The sequence below is a fragment of the Grammomys surdaster genome, unplaced genomic scaffold (genome assembly GCF_004785775.1).
Source record: "Grammomys surdaster isolate TR1022 unplaced genomic scaffold, NIH_TR_1.0 217, whole genome shotgun sequence".
NCBI classification, from domain to species: Eukaryota; Metazoa; Chordata; class Mammalia; order Rodentia; family Muridae; genus Grammomys; species Grammomys surdaster.
Genome location: NW_021604662.1, coordinates 1,330,737 through 1,350,139, shown reverse-complemented (window position 1 = coordinate 1,350,139; position 19,403 = coordinate 1,330,737). Strand labels below are relative to the sequence as shown.

At 41.3% G+C, this 19,403-nt stretch overlaps 1 protein-coding gene across 1 annotated transcript in view; it reads left to right on the top strand.

Moving 5' to 3' along the window:
* The window catches only part of Sh3kbp1 (SH3 domain containing kinase binding protein 1), a 330,974-nt gene that overhangs the window by 38,308 nt on the left and 273,263 nt on the right, over nucleotides 1-19,403 (top strand). The window contains exon 2 of the mRNA XM_028772689.1: nucleotides 11,103-11,260. Within this exon, the coding sequence (XP_028628522.1) occupies nucleotides 11,103-11,260 (158 nt within the window). The remainder of the gene's footprint in view (nucleotides 1-11,102; nucleotides 11,261-19,403) is intronic.

Genomic DNA, 19,403 nt, shown 5'->3' with positions numbered 1-19,403 from the left:
CAACAAGCACATAGCGCCATGTTGGCTTTTTAATGTGGGTTTTGGGAATCGAACTGTGGTCCTTTTGCTTGCAAGGCAGATACTTTATTGTCACAAGCTTCAGTTTTAGGTGTCTTCTGCCTTCTAGGGACTTGCAGTAGCAAAATTCCACAACTGTAGTAGAATTCCTACAATGGATATGTGCTGGGGGTAGGGAATATAATAATGAAACTTGTTTTGAAAGAGGACTTTAAATGTGCTTGAGGAAGGCAAGGAAGGGTCAGTGTGGTTTCCTCTCATCTTCCTGTCTACTTTCTCTCTGACCAGACACTGGTTCTTTTGTTAACACAGGCTGTTCTCTGCCTCAAGCCTCGCTCTAGCTCTGATGGCTCCTACCAAGCACGTTTTCCTGTTAAAATGCTCGTAACTTCTGTCCTTCTGACCTGGATATGGCCTCTTGCAGCTGATTCAGCTTAGCTATCTGAAGCATACATGTCCATGTGTAAAACCCTCTTTCCTCTTTATACTCTTCTCCAGAAAAGCCAGCGTCACATTCTTATAGTCCTTACAGTTTCTTCCACTACCAGCCTCTATGAATGCATTTTTAATAAAATAGTTTAAGCAAAGCCTTTTAGAGGTATTAACCACAATCAAATATATTTCAGCCTTAAACTGTCCGTTGAATAAAATTAATTCACGAAATGAGATACTGCTGTGGAAGACAAAGCAATGTTTCCTCATTTTATTTTGCATAACTTGTAATTAACTGATATAAGCAGTCATTTGTCTGTTCTTCTGTTTTAAAGTTTACATATTCTTCTTGGTCCCAAACCTTTGGGCATTTCTCATTGTGAAAAATGGGAGATCATATTCTAATCAGGAAGCTGTCTGGCTCTCTCTGGAATGTGGGATTCAGGGTGCCATTTTAAAATCATGAAAAGCTATGTATTTTTAAGCTATTTTATTACTTTAAACATTACTCAGATAAAACTCTGCTCATGGGCATTCTTTCTTATCCTTGAATAAAAAAGATTACATCTTCCTTAAATGTCTGAAGTGTTTTGACTAACCTGACTTTCTTACTAAATTAGTTTGCTAAGAAGCTATTTACTTTCCCCTGAATGGCTTCTGCAGAGAACCATCCTCTATACTTACTATATCAAATGGTCTTTATTCGACACTGTCTTTTTAAACTTCAAATTCATCTGCATCCACTTTCTGTGCTTTTTCCCTTAAAAAAAAAACAACCTTTCTTTCCTGATCAACTTGCTCTTAATCCAGTTTATTTAATGCATCGTTGAGAAGAGCAGTGTGCTCATGCTCGGTTTACAAGAGTTAGTTTCAGCTCTGAAGTGTTTAATAATGCATTGTTCCTATGCTCCTGGGTGTGTGTGTTCTAAGGCCAGACCCTAGGGAGCCTGTGGCTTCAGAGTACAGGCTGTGAGATACCAGAGGCCCCAAGGCTTTATGAGCTCTTTCCTGTCTACACCCTGCCTTTCATGATCTGAGCTTTGATTGGATACTCCTCTGCCGTTGGGAACAATAGTGAAGGCAGAGTAGAGACTAGAATTACAGCTGATCACTGTAGCACTTGACACTCCCAGGCTGCTCAGCCATACTTTGTAGATACCTGGTCATGTTAATCGAGGACTTTTTTAGTCTTCAAGTCAAATAAAAGCTCACATTTGGTACTGTGTCTTTTTGTGCTGAATGAGAAGATCAAGTTTGAAATAAAGTCCCTCTCGGGGCGCTCCTGGAGTTGAACTGATATACCTGATCACCAGCACTGACTGAGTATCTACTATGGGCTAGATATCAGGCAAGGAAGAGATTATACTGAGATCTACATTGTAAGGGTTCCCAGGGGGCAGACAGTGAGGGAGGGGATGCACAGAGAATCTCTCACAGTAAAGAATGGTAATAGCCTGTGAGACTAGTGACTGCCAGTTGATAGAGCAACTTTTGTATATAGGAAATTTCAGTGTCCACCCATTATCTTTGGGCAAGACCCTCTTCCAATATTAAAAACAAAAATGTGAACTCAGGCAAGGTGTTTTGCTTCATGCCATAAAATAGTAAATATGTAGGCTGGAATTCACGTTTAGGGCTATCAGGTGTTTTCTTATAGCTCATATTATCTATAAAAGATGCTGGTGGCCTGAGAGGCCAGGGTTCTTTGGGCTATCCATTCAAAACAGTGAGTGACAGGAATGTTTTCAGTCAAGAAGTGGTGGGCCTTTTTTCTCTGTTCTGTGTTGATTCCCCCTCCATTCCTTGCTGATGCCCAATTAGTCCTTTGAGCTGTTCTTGAGCCCATGACAGACCTTGCTGCATCCTATAAGAAGTCAACGTGGCCTGTACTCGGCTCCCTCTTGCTCAGAGAGTCCATACCCAGTGGCTCTGTCATTGGGATCTGAATTCTGAGCCTGTCTTCCTCAGATAAGCTGCTGTTAATTTCCTACCAGAGTCAGACCTTGTTCCCATGCCTTTATTGGCTTTGTGCCCCTTACTAGTGCATTCACAAAGATCACAAAAAAATAAACGAAGGTCAGCTTGTTGTATATGTGCAGAGCCTCATAGTTCCTATGCCCTTGAGCCGGGGAAATTCAGGTCCCTAAGCCCCTAACCCCAAACCCTGATGAGAAAGCATTGAATAGAAGGAACTTGACCTTCTGGAGGGAAGAAGCTGGTACATGAGTCTCTTAGTTATAAGCAACAGAAACCAAGTGTCTCTTAACCAAAGAGGGTAAATGATTCATGGAAAGGCTCTAGGGTGGTTTATGTGGTGGGAGAAGAAGTATAGGAAGAGTGGCAACCAGGCTGCTTTCTGAGAGCTTTGGTGGAGCGTGCACTCTAGCCGTTCCCCAGCTGCTGTCACATTACTGGCAGTCAGTTAGCTTCTGTGCCCATGCATGGCCTGGCAGAGTATTGAACATGTCAGCTGCATTCTCATCAGATTGTATCTCATGGGGGAGGAGAAGCTTCTCCAAATGGCTTTCTTCCCTGGATGGGGGAAAGTGGTGGCTCCCTGGGGTCACCAACATCATCAACTACTTGAGCAAATACCTACAGTTACAAGTTCCTAAATGTGGGTCACATAGTGTTTCCACTTTTATCTTTAAAAGATAAATTTAACTGTAACATTTCGAATATGGAAGTGTACACTGTGAGGTTTTTTTTTTTATAAATTTATAGCATTGTGCAATTCTTACCACAGCTTAAGATTAAAATGCTTCCATCACTCCAAAAGCTCCCTCATACCCTCTTAATCAGCCCACATCCCTGGCCCCAGGCAACCATTCATCTATTTTCTGTCTCTTTAGATTTGAGCATAGGTTTTTCATATGTTCCTTATTGCTATAACTTCTGGGTATTGTAGAAACTCTGCTACATGGAGGAAGGCAAGGAAGACGCCGCCGTTCCTGTGGTGCCCGAGTCTGTATCTTGCTGCTTTAAATTACTACTAATGTTTGCTTTAAATTTATCCTTCTCTCCTGAGAACTGCCATTCAGAAGAGAGGCAATGCTAAATCTTGGTCATGGAACATTCTAGACCTCAGTTCTTCACCTGTAAAATTACAACATGATATCTGATGTTATTTCTATCATCAATAATCAGCAATTATGTTTTTTTTTCATGAAATCCTTTTGGGTGAAAATTACTTGTTGATTTTCTACACTATTATCAGACAGGATGGAAACAAAACTTTAAAATTAAAAATGTATCCATCAGAATGAGCACAATGAAAAGAAGTGTAAACCCACAAGTTTGTGACATTTCTACTTCGGAAATGATTAAAGCTTAAGCTTTAAAGTCACACCTACTGAGACCTTTGTGACAACATGTGTATGTGTATAGAACAAAGGAAGTTCATTGGAAATTCCCATCCTCCTCCATGCTCCCTGGTTCATTCACATAAGTCTCAAGTCACATAGGATGCTAAGTTGGGGAGACAGAATCCTGGGATACATAAGGACTTTCCCCAGATGAGACTTGCAGGCTGCTTGGGGTAAGCCAAGGTGAAATGCGACTCTAAGTGGGGCAAAGATAGGGGAAGTACAGGGAGAGGGGAGGAGGGGTTGAGTCCCACAGTTGGGGGGCCTTTATCATTGTCTCTGTGTCAAGTTTACCACGAAGCTGTTTGACAGCTGGCTTAGCCAACCTAACAGTTAAAAAAAAAACCACCCATTTTGTCTTTTGGGGGAAGACTTTCAGCAAGTTTGAAGGCAGAGATAGGGAAGGCTAAAGTGTTAGCATTTCTAAGCAGATCTCTTATCTCCTGGGGATATATCTTTTCTTGTTAACTGTAGCTTTTGGTTTTTTTTTTCTTTTAGACAGTAGTTACTGCAAACTTGTGGAGGCTGGCTTTTGGCACAGTAGGCAACTGGAGGGTGGTGTTTTTTTTTCTGATGGGGAGACATTTTTAAATTTTGTAATTTATAGTGTCTTTAAATATGGGATTTTGTTTACTTTTGTCCTAATTACACCTCTGAGATACTTTACCTCGCCTAGTGCTTTAATTTCAGGGTCATGAAGAGCTAGTTTCCCAAAGGGTACTATTTAAAAAAATTGTAGGTAATGTTTTACCTTCGTTTGCTAAAGTTACCTGTAGCTTCCTGTAGATGAGGATATGCACTTGGAAGCACAGGCTTGGGGTCTGGTAAATATAGTGGCTGTGTTTGTGTAGTATGATGTCTTTACTGCTTTTTTGCTTAGCATTGTTCTAGACCATTGCTCAATAGAAATATAATGTAAGCCACACATATAATTTAAACTGTTCTAGCAGCCACATTAATAAAGCTAAAATAGCTCAAATTAATTTCAGTATTTATTTACTCCAGTAAGTCTAAAGTATCATGTTATGGTACAGTCAATATAAAACAAAAAAATGTTGAGACACTTTGTATTCTTTGTTATTAGAGTCTTAGAACAAGAACCCTAGCTCCAGCAGCCCCCACAGCCTCAACACTCGTCTCAGTACTCCAATTCAAGAGATGAGCAATGGTGCTGAACAGAAAGATTAAGCTGAGGAGGCACATTGGGAAGAAACACAAATAAAAGGATCAAGTCGTTCCTAGTGTGTTTCTCTTTGGGGTGCTGACATGAACTTTAGGTTTAACTAAAAAAAGAATTGTGCTACGGACAAGAGGGCCACATAATTAAGCAGTCCTGGGTCACATGGTCTGAGTAATCACAGTCTCAGTTCTGATTCCAGCAGTGACCCAATGAAGGCCACACTGCTTGACAGGGAAGGCTGGCTTTCAGCAGATAATAACTTCTGTCCCATGGTACAGCCTTACCACCACACACAGTCGTTCCCATTGGGGGTTGGGGATGTGACCTGTCCAGGGAGTTTTTGCTATTGCTGCAATCCAAGGTGACAACAGATTCACGACCATGACCCAAACCTTTAGGTGCCTTTTCTGTTATGTAGAACAGGACATTGTCAAACGAGGACAGTCAGATATCCCAGTTACTCCTGTCTTCAGGCAGTCAGCCTTGAGCCTTGAAGGGAAATGAGATAGGTTAGGTATCGTGGGTGGGTTTCTAGATGATACTCCTGAGTGATTAGCAAGCCTATGTGCAGAGGTAAACAGGTGATCCAGAGTAAAGGAAGCAAAATAAAGGCAGATGTCCAGCCTTCCAGCCTGCTTCTAGCTTCCCTTGTGTGTCCAAGTGAGGAGTCACTACTTTGCAACTGAAGCAGTTTCTAAGTGTCCGTTGGAGGGATCAGTGAGATGGCTCAGTGGATAAAGGTGCTTGCTGTCAAGCCTAACAGTCTCTGATCCCTGGGGAGCCACATAGTAGAAGGAGAGAACCAACTCTTGGAAGTTGTCCTTTGACTGTCACATATGCAGTGTTACAAACAAACAAACAAACAAACAAATAGTGTTCCTTCTACCTTTGAAAAAGTATTTTTTAAATATGTATAGGTGTTTTGCCTGCAAGTATGTATGTATAGTCTGTGCATGAAGTGCCTATGGAGGCCAGAAGAGGGCATAGGTTCTCCCTGGGATTGGAGTTATATAGTTGTAAGCTAACATGTAGATCCTAAGAGTCAGAGTGGGGTTCCCTAGAGGAGTGGCCAGTTCTCTTAACTGCTTAGCCATCTCTCCAGCCCCTTGTCACACTTTTATGGCACATGTTGATTCACACAAAGCCACACTTCATGTACTCAGTAGCCACTGTAACTTGTGCTATTACATTGGAAAGAAAAATCCTAAACCTTTGAAAGGGAGGAAGAGAGACTTGCTCATGACTTAGGAGCTCTTAATAAAGTCATGCACAGCTTTTCTTACCTCAAGAGAAACCTGATATGTTAAAAAGAAATCATCTTGACAGGAAAGGTAAAGCAGGAAGTGATTATTCATGTCACAAAAGAATTAACCACAGGTTCTTTTAAATAGCAAACTCCCCAAGTGCGCTGAACAATATGACTCAATTTGCAGAAATGAGATTGGCACTTGACATTTTAGAGCTACCTTTGTTGGGCAGAAACTATCTATCAATATAAAATGTAAGTTGCTGAGTGGTTGGATTATCAAGTCTGCATTGAGCACCTACTGTATGCCCTGCATGCTCACAGTGACCACGGTAGAACAAACCAAGTGTGATCCCTACCCAGAAAGCATTTAGAAGCTCACCATTGAGGACCCACAAATCATCACCACAGCATCAGATGAACTCAGTGGTACTGCCAGAGAGGCCTAGGGGTTAGAGAAGCTAGGGAGGTGGTTTGGAGGTCGTCAGAGACTATTTGAGGGCAGAAAGCATGAAGGGAACATATAATTTCCTAAGGTTAAGGAGACTGTTAAATTCTGTTTGATCTGGAGATAATTGTCTTTCAACTGGGAGTTTAGTGAAAGAGTAAATGAAGAGGCAGGCAGCTTGGCAGTCTGTTGTAAAGAAGACTTGAATATTGTGCATTTATACTCTCCATGTTCCCAGACCTGAGTGGCCAGCCTTACCATCCATAGTGGGTGTCCCCTAAGGTAGGCAGGCAGGCCCTTAAGCACATGGAAAGAGACCTGGCAGCATCTGTTCACTTCTCGGTAGTCATCTACTTAAAGCAGACTACTTGTTTTCTTCCAGCTTCATCTTGCTAAAGTTCAGGTAGAGAGCAGGGAAACGTGACCTGCTGTCTCGGAAGGAAGAAGCAAGGCTGTGAACCACACTTTAGTCAGGTCTGGAGCTCCTGAAAGTTTACAGGATCTAAGTGAACCGGGAGACAGCTGCCTTTGTCTCTTTTTAGGAATGCTTTCCTCTCCTGCAGGCACACCTATAATTTGGGTTCTCTCAGGTTGCCCTCCCCAACATTTTAATGTCTCTCATCAAAAAAGACCTAGAGCAGGAATTCCCTTTCCTGGTCTAATGTGATGTGTTTTGGGGAGTTTGAGTTCATGGTTTTATATTTTGGTTTGTTTTTCATGGCGCTCAGAATTGACCTTAGGATCTCATACATGTGTTCTGGCCACGCTAGGCAAGAGTTCTACCACTGAGCTGTATTCCAAGACCTTGTTGTTTTTTTTTCTTTTTTCACTTAAAAATTTTAATTTCATCTATATGTGTGTTTGCAAATACATAGGTATGTGCACAGCATGTGTGCCTAGTGCCAGAAACTGTGTCAGATCCCCTGAAACTAGAGTTACAGATGGTAGTGAGCTGTCATGTGGGTGCTGGGAATTGAACCTGGTTCTGCTGGAAGGGCAGTGAGTGCTCTTAACTACTGAGTTGGAACACCTTTCCAACTCCATGGTTTCTTTCCCAAGAATATTGTTTTGATATTTAAAATTTTGTCAGGGATACATTTTTTGAGTGATGTCTTCTTTATGAGGACATCAGAGTATAGACACACACAGATGGCGGTGGGGCCATGAATGATGCAGTTTTTTCATCTCTCCTTCGTCATTGGTTTATTGACCAGATTATATGTCAGATGACTCTATATTACTGTATGAGGAGCTCTTATCTTTTATTAGGTACAGTGAGCTTTTGGGAAACAAATAAGTTTTGTATGGCCATAGACAGTTTGGAGAAAAACAAAGCTATTTTCTCCAAGGGTCAAGTACTTTTGACTTTTGAAAGGTTGTTAATCCCTGTATAGCCCGGCATTTATAACTCTATCATGGAGGGTGGATGTAAGGCCATACTACAATTTTCTTGATGCTTATGGAGAGTTGTTTGGTCATTTTCCTGTAAGATGTGATTGGCTCAAGCTGCCATTCATCTCTAAAGGCTGTCAAAGAGCGCTCACCAGGAGCTGAAGTGGCAGCCATACATTTTCTTGTTTACATGGCCTTGAATTGAATAGTCTCCAGTTTCTACACCATGCATATCTTTCAAACCACTTTATCCATTTAGTGAGGGTGATTTTAGTTAAAAGGGGTGAGAATCATAAAGAGGCGTAGGCACCACAGAGCTGTGGGTGTACTCCTTGCTACTGGAGCTGGTGCTTGCTCTAGCAGAACTTGCTGGCTTGTGTTCCTTGTCCAGCACTCCTTACTTCAATTGTCTCATAGGTCACCTTCTGCTCCTTGGGGGGGCTCTGACTGTCTGACAGAGAGCAGATGAAGATAGAGGGTCATTCTGTAAGTGGCATGGTAGGAAAGTTGGCATTTTCTCTTTTTAGAATGAATATGAAGAGGCATATCCAGCTTTCATTTTTTATTTTTATTTAGCTTTTTTCTCTAAGCATCATCTCAGCAGATCCCTGAGGTGGGTGTGTCTCATATCTGAAAGCATTGTCTTAGAAAATGAGCTTAACTTTCTTGCTGAGCTTTGGGTTTCCTGGGAAGATGGGCATCAAACTACGTCATTGGGAAGTGAGATAATTTAAGGTCTGGCATGTGAACAAAGGTTACTATAATCTCAGTTTCCACAGATCAGTCTCTATTTAAAGTAAACTTTAAAGAAATACATTGATATGATGGTCTCCAAGTGTTTCCCAGGCTGGATGAACTGTTGGGTCTTTTGCTTCAGCCCCCTGAGTAGCTGGGACTATAGGAATGTGCGACTATACCTAGCTGAAAGCTGGTTTTGACTTTTTTTGTGACATGAGGTCACAATAAGTTGAGCAGGCTGGCTTTGAACTTGCTTTATAGCTCAAAAGGGCACTGGATTTCACAATCCGCCTGCCTCATCTTTTTGAGTAACTGGTGTGTGTGTGTGTGTGTGTGTGTGTGTGTGTGTGTGTGTGTGAATTCAGGTGTGTAAGTCCCATAGTGTATGTGTGGAGGTCAGAGGACACCCTTGGGTGTCTATCCTCAGTTTCCATTTTGTCTTGAGACAGTGCTGTTTTTTTTTTTTTTTTTTTTGCTGCTGTGTATGGCCAGGCTAGATGGCCCATGAGCTTCTCCTGTTTCTGCCTCCTGCCTACTACCTTGTTTGGCTTTAAGTGGGTTCTGAGGACTCAAACTCAGTCTTTAGGCTTGCACAGGAAGCACTTTGTTCACCAAGTAATGGCTCATTTTAACTATTAGGGGCCAGCGCATGGTACGGAGAAATTGGAGTGTTCCTGCATGTATACAGGAACACATGAGAAAAAAGAAGGGGCTCTTGTATATGTGCTTTTCATTCACTTTCCCATGGATAAGTGATTTCAATAGGTTGCAAATCAACTTCATCATGAACAGATTTATGACAGGAGAATACGTTAACTGATTATGCAATAAAACAACAATCTAGGAAAAGTCAGTTCTATCCTGAGTTACTGGATTAACTTACTGGCTGGTTTAGCTGCCTTCATGAATAGTCAGCCTGGAGGACAGGCTATTCTGAACCAGAAGTGGGGTGGGAACTTAACTTCTGACAGAAATGTAAAGTCTATGTCAGGGAGACCCACTCACCTACTGACTTCCTCCCCTTCTCCCCTCCCCTCCTCCGCCAAAAAGTGATCTGTGTGTATCAAATTTGTTTTGAACCATTTGTACATTTTAGTTTTCTATTTAAGAAATCTTTTTCAAAACCAAAGTCATTAACATTTTCTCTCATGCTTTCTTAGATCCAAAATAGGAACTCAAAGTCTCCAAAAAAAAAAAAAAGACAAGGGAACGGAAGTGCTAATTACCCCATTTGATAAGTGCAGGTTCTGTGCATGAGTTGTAATATCACACTGTACCCCATTAATGTGTATGACTATTACATGTTAATAAAATGTTACAAGCAAGCCCCAAAGCAACAGATAGAGTTTGGGTGTTCACATTTATGTCTGTAATGCATAGTTAACTCATTTACTGTTGCCTTTATCGGATCATAGCTCATTGAAGTTGCTTATTTTCCACGTGGGGTTTCATTTGATTTTCACTATCTTTTTTATTCATTCATTTATATGAAGTTGCAAAGCAAAAAGAGACAAATTTTCATGTTGTCTTATATTTAAGTGCACAAAGAAGACCTCAGAGTCTAAAGGAATCTTATAACTGCTCTATGGATAAGTCAACCCGATTTCTGGTTAGTTTTTGCCAAATTGCATTGGTACTTTATCAACAAAAGAGCTTGTTCATCCGTTGCCTCTATGTATATCAAGTTGATGGGCAGTTCTTTTGCCATTGAGAAGATAGTGTAATATGGTCCAACTATCTGTGAACTCACCTGTTGAGGCAGCAGTGCTTCTGAGGTGAGCAATCTGAGACATTGGTTCAACCAGTGGTGTCCTCTGTTCTGTATGTATCTTTACTTCCATATGTATTCATGAAAAATAGCTATCATCTGTGCAGCATGGGAATTATCCATATTTTGCACATCTGAGGTCCAAGAACATTAACGTAATAGGATTACTTAGCACTGGCCAGGTGAAGAGAAGCCCAAAGACTCAGTGTCTCTTATTTGTGGTCTCTGGTCTCTGCACTTGAAGAAATGATGCCACATAACCTGCATTTTGGGTAAGTGTTGTTAGGCCACTGTACCAGTGTGGTTTCCCTTCCAAAGCCCCTGCAGGCCCTGACATAGAATTATAAGCTACCTTGCCTGTGTCTGACCACGACCAGTGTGCTCAGTGGTTTCTGTGCTATATAGGCTTCAGGTTAACCAAAATCAGTTTGTCTGTGGTCTTGCAGGGGATGCTGGAGCTCAGACTTCTACAACTGCTGACCCTAAGTTGTTCTTTTGTTTTCTCTTCCTTTCAGTGGAGGCCATAGTGGAGTTTGATTACCAGGCCCAGCATGATGATGAGCTGACGATCAGCGTGGGTGAGGTCATCACCAACATCAGGAAGGAGGATGGAGGCTGGTGGGAGGGACAGATCAACGGCAGGAGAGGTTTGTTCCCTGACAACTTTGTGAGAGTGAGTACAAAGCCAAAGGCTTTTTCCTGTTTCCTGTATGGGCTTTGCTGACCAAAAGGCTGTGGGGGCCATGAGGATAAGTGCATGGGGCTCTTAGGGGCTTCACTTGCAGCTTGAGCTTCTGGGTAATGTCAAGAAGAACACATATAATTTTGCTCCATGTATGTGGGATATCTGTTTTTAAGTGACTTCTTAAGACCTGAAATGATCTACTCCCTCTGCCCAAATGGTTTATCACCTTTTAGAAAATGCTGAGGAAATATAAAGCCTGTGAAATTGTTTGGTTTTTCTGCTTTAAGAGTTTGAGAAGATTGTTCCATTTTTACATTCCATGCAAAATGGAATTTGAAACTCAGTCTTGGCCATGTGCATTGGTAGCCTTCAAATTAAATGCAGAATCTAAATGATGCTTTTTACTACTTTCTACTCATAGACTTGCGTTTCTCACAGGAGCAGTGTTACTTTCCTTTTCTCATTTGTGTCTATGAAGCATTGAATAACATCTGTTTTCTTAGGAAGATTTTGAAACCTATGCCCTTTGTCAAACTCATTTAGGGATTACTTATAAAAGGTATCTCATTCCTGTTAATCAATGATGTGTTTTAACTGTTGTAAACAATAGTGTGAGTTTAGGGGTTAAGAAGAGGTTACCTGTGGGAAATATTAACCAGGTCTAAAAGACCCAGTACCATAAGCTTCTGGTCTCATACTGGGGATGAGATGATTGCCCTCCATTCATGGAGAATCCCCAGGCCTGTAGCTGAGTTCTCTGTGGTACCAGACCATAGTCAGGGGTGTGTTTTACCTGTATAGAGCAGGTTGTTTAGGAAATCTTGGACTCAGAGAATCATGTATCCCCATCCAAGGAGCCTTAAGGGCTGGGTGGCAAGGCATTAAGGGGGTTGTTGGTGAAACCATGTGAAGAGCTACAAGTTTCCAGTGCTTGGGCCTCCTACCTTTACCCTGTGGGAATCTAAACTGAATAAGAGTCAAATTCAGTTTTTCTTCAGGATCTTGCCCCCACATGGCTGTGCCAACCTCTATTTTTCTTTGCTTTTGGTGTACAGAAAGCTGGGGAGTGCAGCAGAGTTAGGCTGGAATATGCTGATAAACCTTACTTTGGCTTTCTGTGGTAGGAATGTTGAGACTATGCTGGAATCAGGGGCTTCCTCCCATTCTTAGAGTAGGAAAGCACAATGTCTGGGCTACCACTGATTGACTCTGTTGACGTCTAACCAAGAGGTAATTCTTGGTAAATCCAAACAGATTTTACCACTTTGGAAAAGGACTGTTCTTGAACTTCAGCCAAACTTGAATGTGAAAGGAGAGGTTTCCCAAAGGAGGGGGCAATGCTTGGGGTGAAAATGAAGGAGGAAATAAGGAGGGCAGAGGATGTGGCAGAGAGAGCAGAAAACCCTGGGAAGGAGAATGAGTCTTGGGAAAGGGTGGGGGAGTGTGAGAAAGATGTGGGGCATGGGAAAAGAGGAGGAGCATGAAAGGAAGAGACTATTCTTGTGAGCTTCTGTTTAGAGGGCAAGGTCTGTTCTAAAAGTGTTTAGGGTCCTTTGTTAGCTTAGTACCCTCTGACTTCTAACCACAGATGCATAGAACTGAATTGGAAGGCATTGGGTAAACCTCTAGAATTGAGTTTGGGCTTACTCTTCATTTGCTATGAGGGGTTGTGGAAGGCAGATGGGAACCAGGGCAGGAATTATCCAGTCTAGTCAGTGACCCTCTTCCCTTTGGCAGTACTGCTGAACAGAAGGTGCTTTCCCTGTGCTGTAGGGGTGATAAGGTCTTTCTGGCCAGGTGGTCCTTCATTACCTTGACTTAGACTTGGGGACCCTCAGCTGCAGATGCCTGCAGATCTGGGGCTACTCCTCAGGCTCCCCCATGGGAGGTGGCCTTGGGAGGCCTGTATCCCTTAACCAGGGAACTGGCCACTCACATTCAGCCCTCTTTCCTCCGAGCTTCCTGGGGGCTTTGTCTTTAGCTCTTTGCTATTATCTAAGGGTTTTTTTCTTTACTTTATCTGATTGAAAAAATCTCTTTATTAATCTGGCCCCAGGTTGATCTAAGCATGCTATTTTCTTTTGTAAGCCCAACTCCCTCATAGGCTGCTCTGGGGATTAAATGACACTGAACTGGCAATCATTGAGCATAGTGGCAACCAGCTATTAAGTGTGCCGTTTGTCCTGTTACCACATAAAGGAATGGCCCGCTCTCTTCATCTTTCCTAATCAATTGTCCCTTAACCTAGGCTTGAGTCCTTGTTCACTGAGAGGAAGTCACATTCTAGGGAGGTATTTGGCTTACCCATGGTAGATGAAATAGAAATGTCTAGGGGCCATGCCACTGTGGCTGTCACAATCTAGGGAAACTTTGATTCTTTTAGATGGCTGAGTCTATTTTCAAGTCTTCACCCTTAGGCTTATTATTGAGAACTCAGTAGGTGGATGCAAAGGAGTTTAACAACAATTCAAACTCCCGCAGCGAATTTTAAAAAGAAAATGTGTTTTTAAGCAATAACAATCATATTGGTATACATCTGCCAGTTTTGAATATTTTATTTAGCTTAAGAATTAATTTGTCTTGGATCAAATGAAGTAATCTTGTGGAGTCCCATCATTTATTTGTGTGCCTCTGTTGATGTTGTCACCATCAGAGAGCTGCCTTAAGTCTTTTCTCAGTTCTCTTATCAAATCCCTACTGTCCCATTTGAGCACATTTTTCTGAAATAATGGCATTCAGAGACTACCTTCAAGTCTTTCTCTCAATCAAACATCTCTACCATATTCGTGGGGTGCTCTGTATTCACCCATCTCATTATTAAGAACAGGATGATTCTTTGCTAGCTCTCAGTGCTTGTTTGTCTGTTGCACGTTTATTTAAATAGATCAGAAGAATCGTTTCAATTCCTTCTTCTCTTTTCCACCCTCCTTCTTTCCCCACTTCTTTTTTTAGAATCTCCCTTTTTTATTGTTTGAAAATTTCATATAGGATATGATGTTTGGATCAAATATACCCTTCCAAACTCCCTGCCAACTCCTCCCCTATCTTTCCTACTACTTCCCCCTCCCAACTTCATAATTCTGTCTTCTTTTTTAAAAAAATCAGAGTCCATTTACTCCTGCCTACATGGATCTCATGGGCAGAATCCCTGAAGAAGACCTACGCTCCTCCCTCAGGAGCCATCACTTGGTAATAGCTACTTAAATAGGACTGGGACTTCATGAGCTGCCCCCCATCCATGCACAGACTTGTTGATTTTGTACACACAGTCATGGCTACTGTGAGCTCATTTGTAGAATGGTGTTGTCATGTCCTGCCAAATACTGTTCTGCTGTAGATGTCTACTACCACTGGCTCTTATAGTCATTCTGCCCTGTCTTCCATGATGATCCTTAAGTCTTGGGGGGAAGGAATGTATCTTAGTTAGGGTGTCTATTGCTGTGAAGAGACACCATGGCCATGGCAGTTCTTATAAAGGAAAGCATTTAATTGAGGCTGGCTTTTTTAGTCCATTATCATCATGGCGGGAAACATGCTGGCATGCAGGCAGACAGGATGCTGGAGAGGTAGCTGAGAGGTTCTACATCTGGATCTGCAGACAGCAGGAAGTGACAGTGACATACTAGCCAAGCTTGAGGGTCTGAGACCTCAAAGCCCACACCCACTTCCTCCAACAAAGCCACACCTACTCCAACAAGGCTACACCTCCTAATGGTACCACTCCCTATGGGCCTATGGGGACCATTTTTATTCAAACCACCACAGAATGTGATAATAGATGTCCCATTCAGGGCTGAGCACGCTAGTCTCTCATCCTCTGCATGGTGATCAGTGTTAGATCTCTATTAATTACCATATAGTGATACATGTTTTAGGATGTTTTTCTTTGTCTCTTCAAAATTAATTCATTTTAAATATAAAATTTACATAGACTAAAATGAATTTCATTAGTATCCATTATGATTTTTGTTTTTACATGAGAATGTACCTCTACAACCAATCTCTAGATCAATATTGTTTCTGTCATCTCCTACCCCACAAACTTCTCTTGCTTTGTCCTAGACATCCCCCCATTCCCCAGGTAGTCAGTCTATTGTGATAGATTAGTGTTCCCATACTTGAATTGTCATGTAAGTAGGGCTGTAAGAACATGTGCTAGTTTAAATGTCTTATTTTGTATCACAAAATTGTTGCACGTATCAGTACTTAATTATTGCCATATAGTTTTACATGGTAATGAATATATCATAACTTGTCAATACCCAATTTTTTGGTTGATGGCTATTTAGGTTGTTTCATTTGGAGATTTTTGTGACATTCTTGTGCATGTTCTATAAACACAATTATTCATTTCATTCATATATACATACATATATATATATATATATATATATATATATATGGAATGTCACCCTTGATTTCAGCCAGTAGGCTTTTTTCCTGTTTAAAGGTTTAAAGCTGGGGCATCTGTAAGGAGTGGTGGTAGGTATTATGCATGTACTTTGAGCCTCTTGTTTGCTAGTTAAGCCTAGTGAAGGAATCACTCTGAATCCTGGTGAGTCTGACTGGTAAGGAAATCTGAAGCACAGAGCTCAGTCTCTTGGAGCTGATTTGACTGGGGGCCAGGAGCTATCAAAGTCTAATCCTTATATTATTAAAAACATGCGCATAGAGAGCATGTATCTAAGCTCTGTTGGACTCATTTAATGAGGAAACCAGTGGAATAACAAAACTTGATTTACTGAGGATATGAGGAACTGATTAAAAAGTCAGTGGAATATTCAAATAAGACTGTAAAGTGAGATTTAAAACTGGCTCGTGTCTTAGAGGACAGTAAAACCCTAACCTTTGGAGCTATCATCTCTACCAGAAGAGAAAAAAAAAAAGCTGAATGCCATACTGTGTTTTCTATGAGTTATTCTCTGACTTTTGTAGGGCTGTAAAATGTCCTAATAAAGTATTAGTCCAATTTATATTTCCAGGGAGCCAGATGTCCCTCCTGGGGTCTCCCTTAAGAAAATGCATTAACATAACACTAGAAGGTCCCATGATCATGACCATGGGCATTTTTTATTTTTGTTTTATTTTGTTTTGGCCTAATTTTCAGGTTTCGGTATTGTTTTCATGAATTGACCATGAAAGACCATGGTATGGTTTACAATATTAGGAAAAACCACAGTGAATCATCATAATTATTTAATAAAATCTATGTCCTTTCTAAGACCTCAAACTGTCACATAAAATACAGGGCAGCTGTACAGGGACATGTGAGCACTTTCTTTGGATTTAATTACCAATATCATCCTTTAAAAACCTTACTCTGAGATGGACACAACATGGTGCTTTGACCATTTTTGGCATGTCTTGATATGGGCTCTCAGGGACACATGGTAAGTCGAAGCAGGATGAGACGTTTTGTAATTTACATGCAGAAAGCAGGAAGCTGTGGTAGGGGTTAAAAGAGTATGGTTGTTGATCTTGAAATGCATCTGACATTGTCTGTGAGGAAGTGAGCTGTTTTCTTGGCCTGGCTCTGTCCATGGAAGTAGCTTTGTGTGCTGCCTGCACCATTGTTGAAAGCTGAAGTGTGCTTACTTACAGTTTGCATTCTATGCATGCGAAGTGTAACAGTTCTCAGCTCAATTTCCCAGCTCCTTACTTGTCCCTTGCTGGGTGTTTGAGTTCTGGTTTTGGCATATTCAGAGCTTTCTTTTTTTGTATTGTAAAGATTGGCCAATGCAGTCCCTAAATGAGGCAGAAAGCCAATATTCTACATACACGTGTCACTTTAAGACAAAGCTCAGCGTTCTGCTGCTATTCTTGATTTAGGAAAGGAGCACAAATCTCCTTCAACAAGTGGCACGAAGCAGACACTTCCACATGGCTCTTTCGTACTCACCACCATTCTTGGATTTCCTTTCAAAAATTTTTGCTTTTCTTTACTCTTCCCACCCAAAGGCTATAACAATGATTATTTTCAAGGTTGCTTTACAAAAAGTAGCAGGGGGTTTTGCAAGTGCCTTTCATTATGGAGAGAGATTTTTTTCCAGTTCTGAGGATAGTATACAGTCTCACACATGCCAGGCAAACACTTGACCATTAGGTTCAGTCTCTCTTTGCTCACATTCCACAGTGAAGTGCCTGTGTACATGCACATTCGCAGAGTAGACGTTTGTTGAGTGTCTGCTAGAGAGGATGCTAGCCAGTGGTAAACATCAAAGGATATGAGCATAATGAAGACACGTTGAACAGAGTGCCATATTGTCACAAATATAACTTGTCTTCACAGAAACAATGTACAGGGCCTGTGCCATGACATTGAAGAACATGTGTTAGGCATTGCTCTGTGAAGATGATCAACAAAGGTGTTTCGGATTAAACTGTCACTTGAGAAGTTTCAGAGTTTATTCATAAGGCAACTATTTAAACGAGCTAGATAAACTGTTTTTAGACCCTGATTGCTGGGCTACTTTATGGAATTATAATGGCTACATTCTTCTCAGGGCTTGCTGGCTGCCTAATATTGCAGCTGTAATCTGAGTACAGTAGTCAGAATGTATTGAGCACTTGCTGTTTGCCAGGCAGGAAAGAAGTTAAGCCCTTCGTGTGCATTATTTTATGATTTCATGAAATTGTACCATTCTATGACATAGTTACTATTTTGATTTAGAAAAAATGCTCAGAAAAGGCAACATGATTTATCCATATTAAGGGACTTATCCAGGAGCTAGGAGGGAGCAGAGACAACTCTAGAACCCAGACAGCTGGCTTTCTAACCTGAGCCTCCAATCTGATAGCGTTATCTGGATGTCTGATGGCATTCCTCTCTCTCTATGCCATTACCACCTGCTGCATTATGCTTCCTCCAGATGGCTTACCAAAAGGAATAAAATCAGATATGAAACCTTTTTTAAAAAAGCAGTCTTGACTGGGCACAGAGATACATGCCTTTAATCCCAGCACTCAAGAAGCAGAGGCTGGTGAATCTCTTAAGTTTTAGGCCAGCCTGGTCTACATAGTGAGTTCCAAGCCATCCAGGGCCACTTAATAAGACTCTAACTCAAAACAAAGAAGCAACAACAGTAGCAAGGCAGCTTTTATCTACTCTCCGGCTTGCACTCTTTTTCTTACATATTCCAAAGTAAGGCAATTAGGGAAAATATTTCATTTTTATTAATTAGTATGCAAACTTGTCATTTTTCAGTGCTTAGGATCTGCCCTTTAAGTGGGAGTGAGACTGTTATTTTCTATCCTTGGGGCCCCCTGCAGCAAGCAATTCCAGCTCAAATTACATTTTCATCATTGAACACTTTATTTTCAGAAAAACTCATAAGTCTAACAACTGGAGCTGTTGGAGTGACATTTCTCACAATGGCCTTCAAGTAGGAAGGACCTGGAGTAGTTAACGACTCGTGTGATATGGAAGGGGCCCATAGCATTTGAAAGCTCAGGCTTTCTAATAGTTACAGTGCAAGTAAGGGTATTGCATCTTATGACCCAGGGAAAGCTGGGACCCTAGTGAATTTTAGTCCCCCTGATTGACTTGATTATATATAATAGAATCTTTTATTTCCTTAGTGACAAGAGTCTCAAATCCTAGCTTAGAACGGGACTTTTAGAGCCTGGGTTTTAACCCCTGACTTTCTAGCAGATCACAATCTAAACTGTCTAGGATGTTGCCGTGATTGTTACTGGATATTAAAGCTTGTGTGGGGAGGTGGGGGGGCAGGGCTCCAGCTGAGGACTCTAACCAGTGCTACTTTCTTACTTGGCTGTGTTCCATGTGTGTCACCTTGTCAGACACTTAGTATAGGGGGAGGAGTTGGCGTAAGAGACTTAGAATATTTTATTTAAGTTTTATTTTAAAGCCAGGCATAGCGGTTCACATTTGTGATCCAAGGACTTGGGAGGTGAGGCAGAAGGATCAGGAGTTTAGGAACATCCTCCACTACATATTGAGTTGAAATTCAAGGCTAGCTTGGGCTACATGAGGTCCTGTCTCAAAAAAAAAAAAAGTATTCATTTTATTCTGCATCACCATCATTCCCCAAGAACATGAATTGGTAGTTGGTGACTTATATTTAAAAATGTTGCTAAAGTTCTCTCTCTCTCTCTCTCTCTCTCTCTCTCT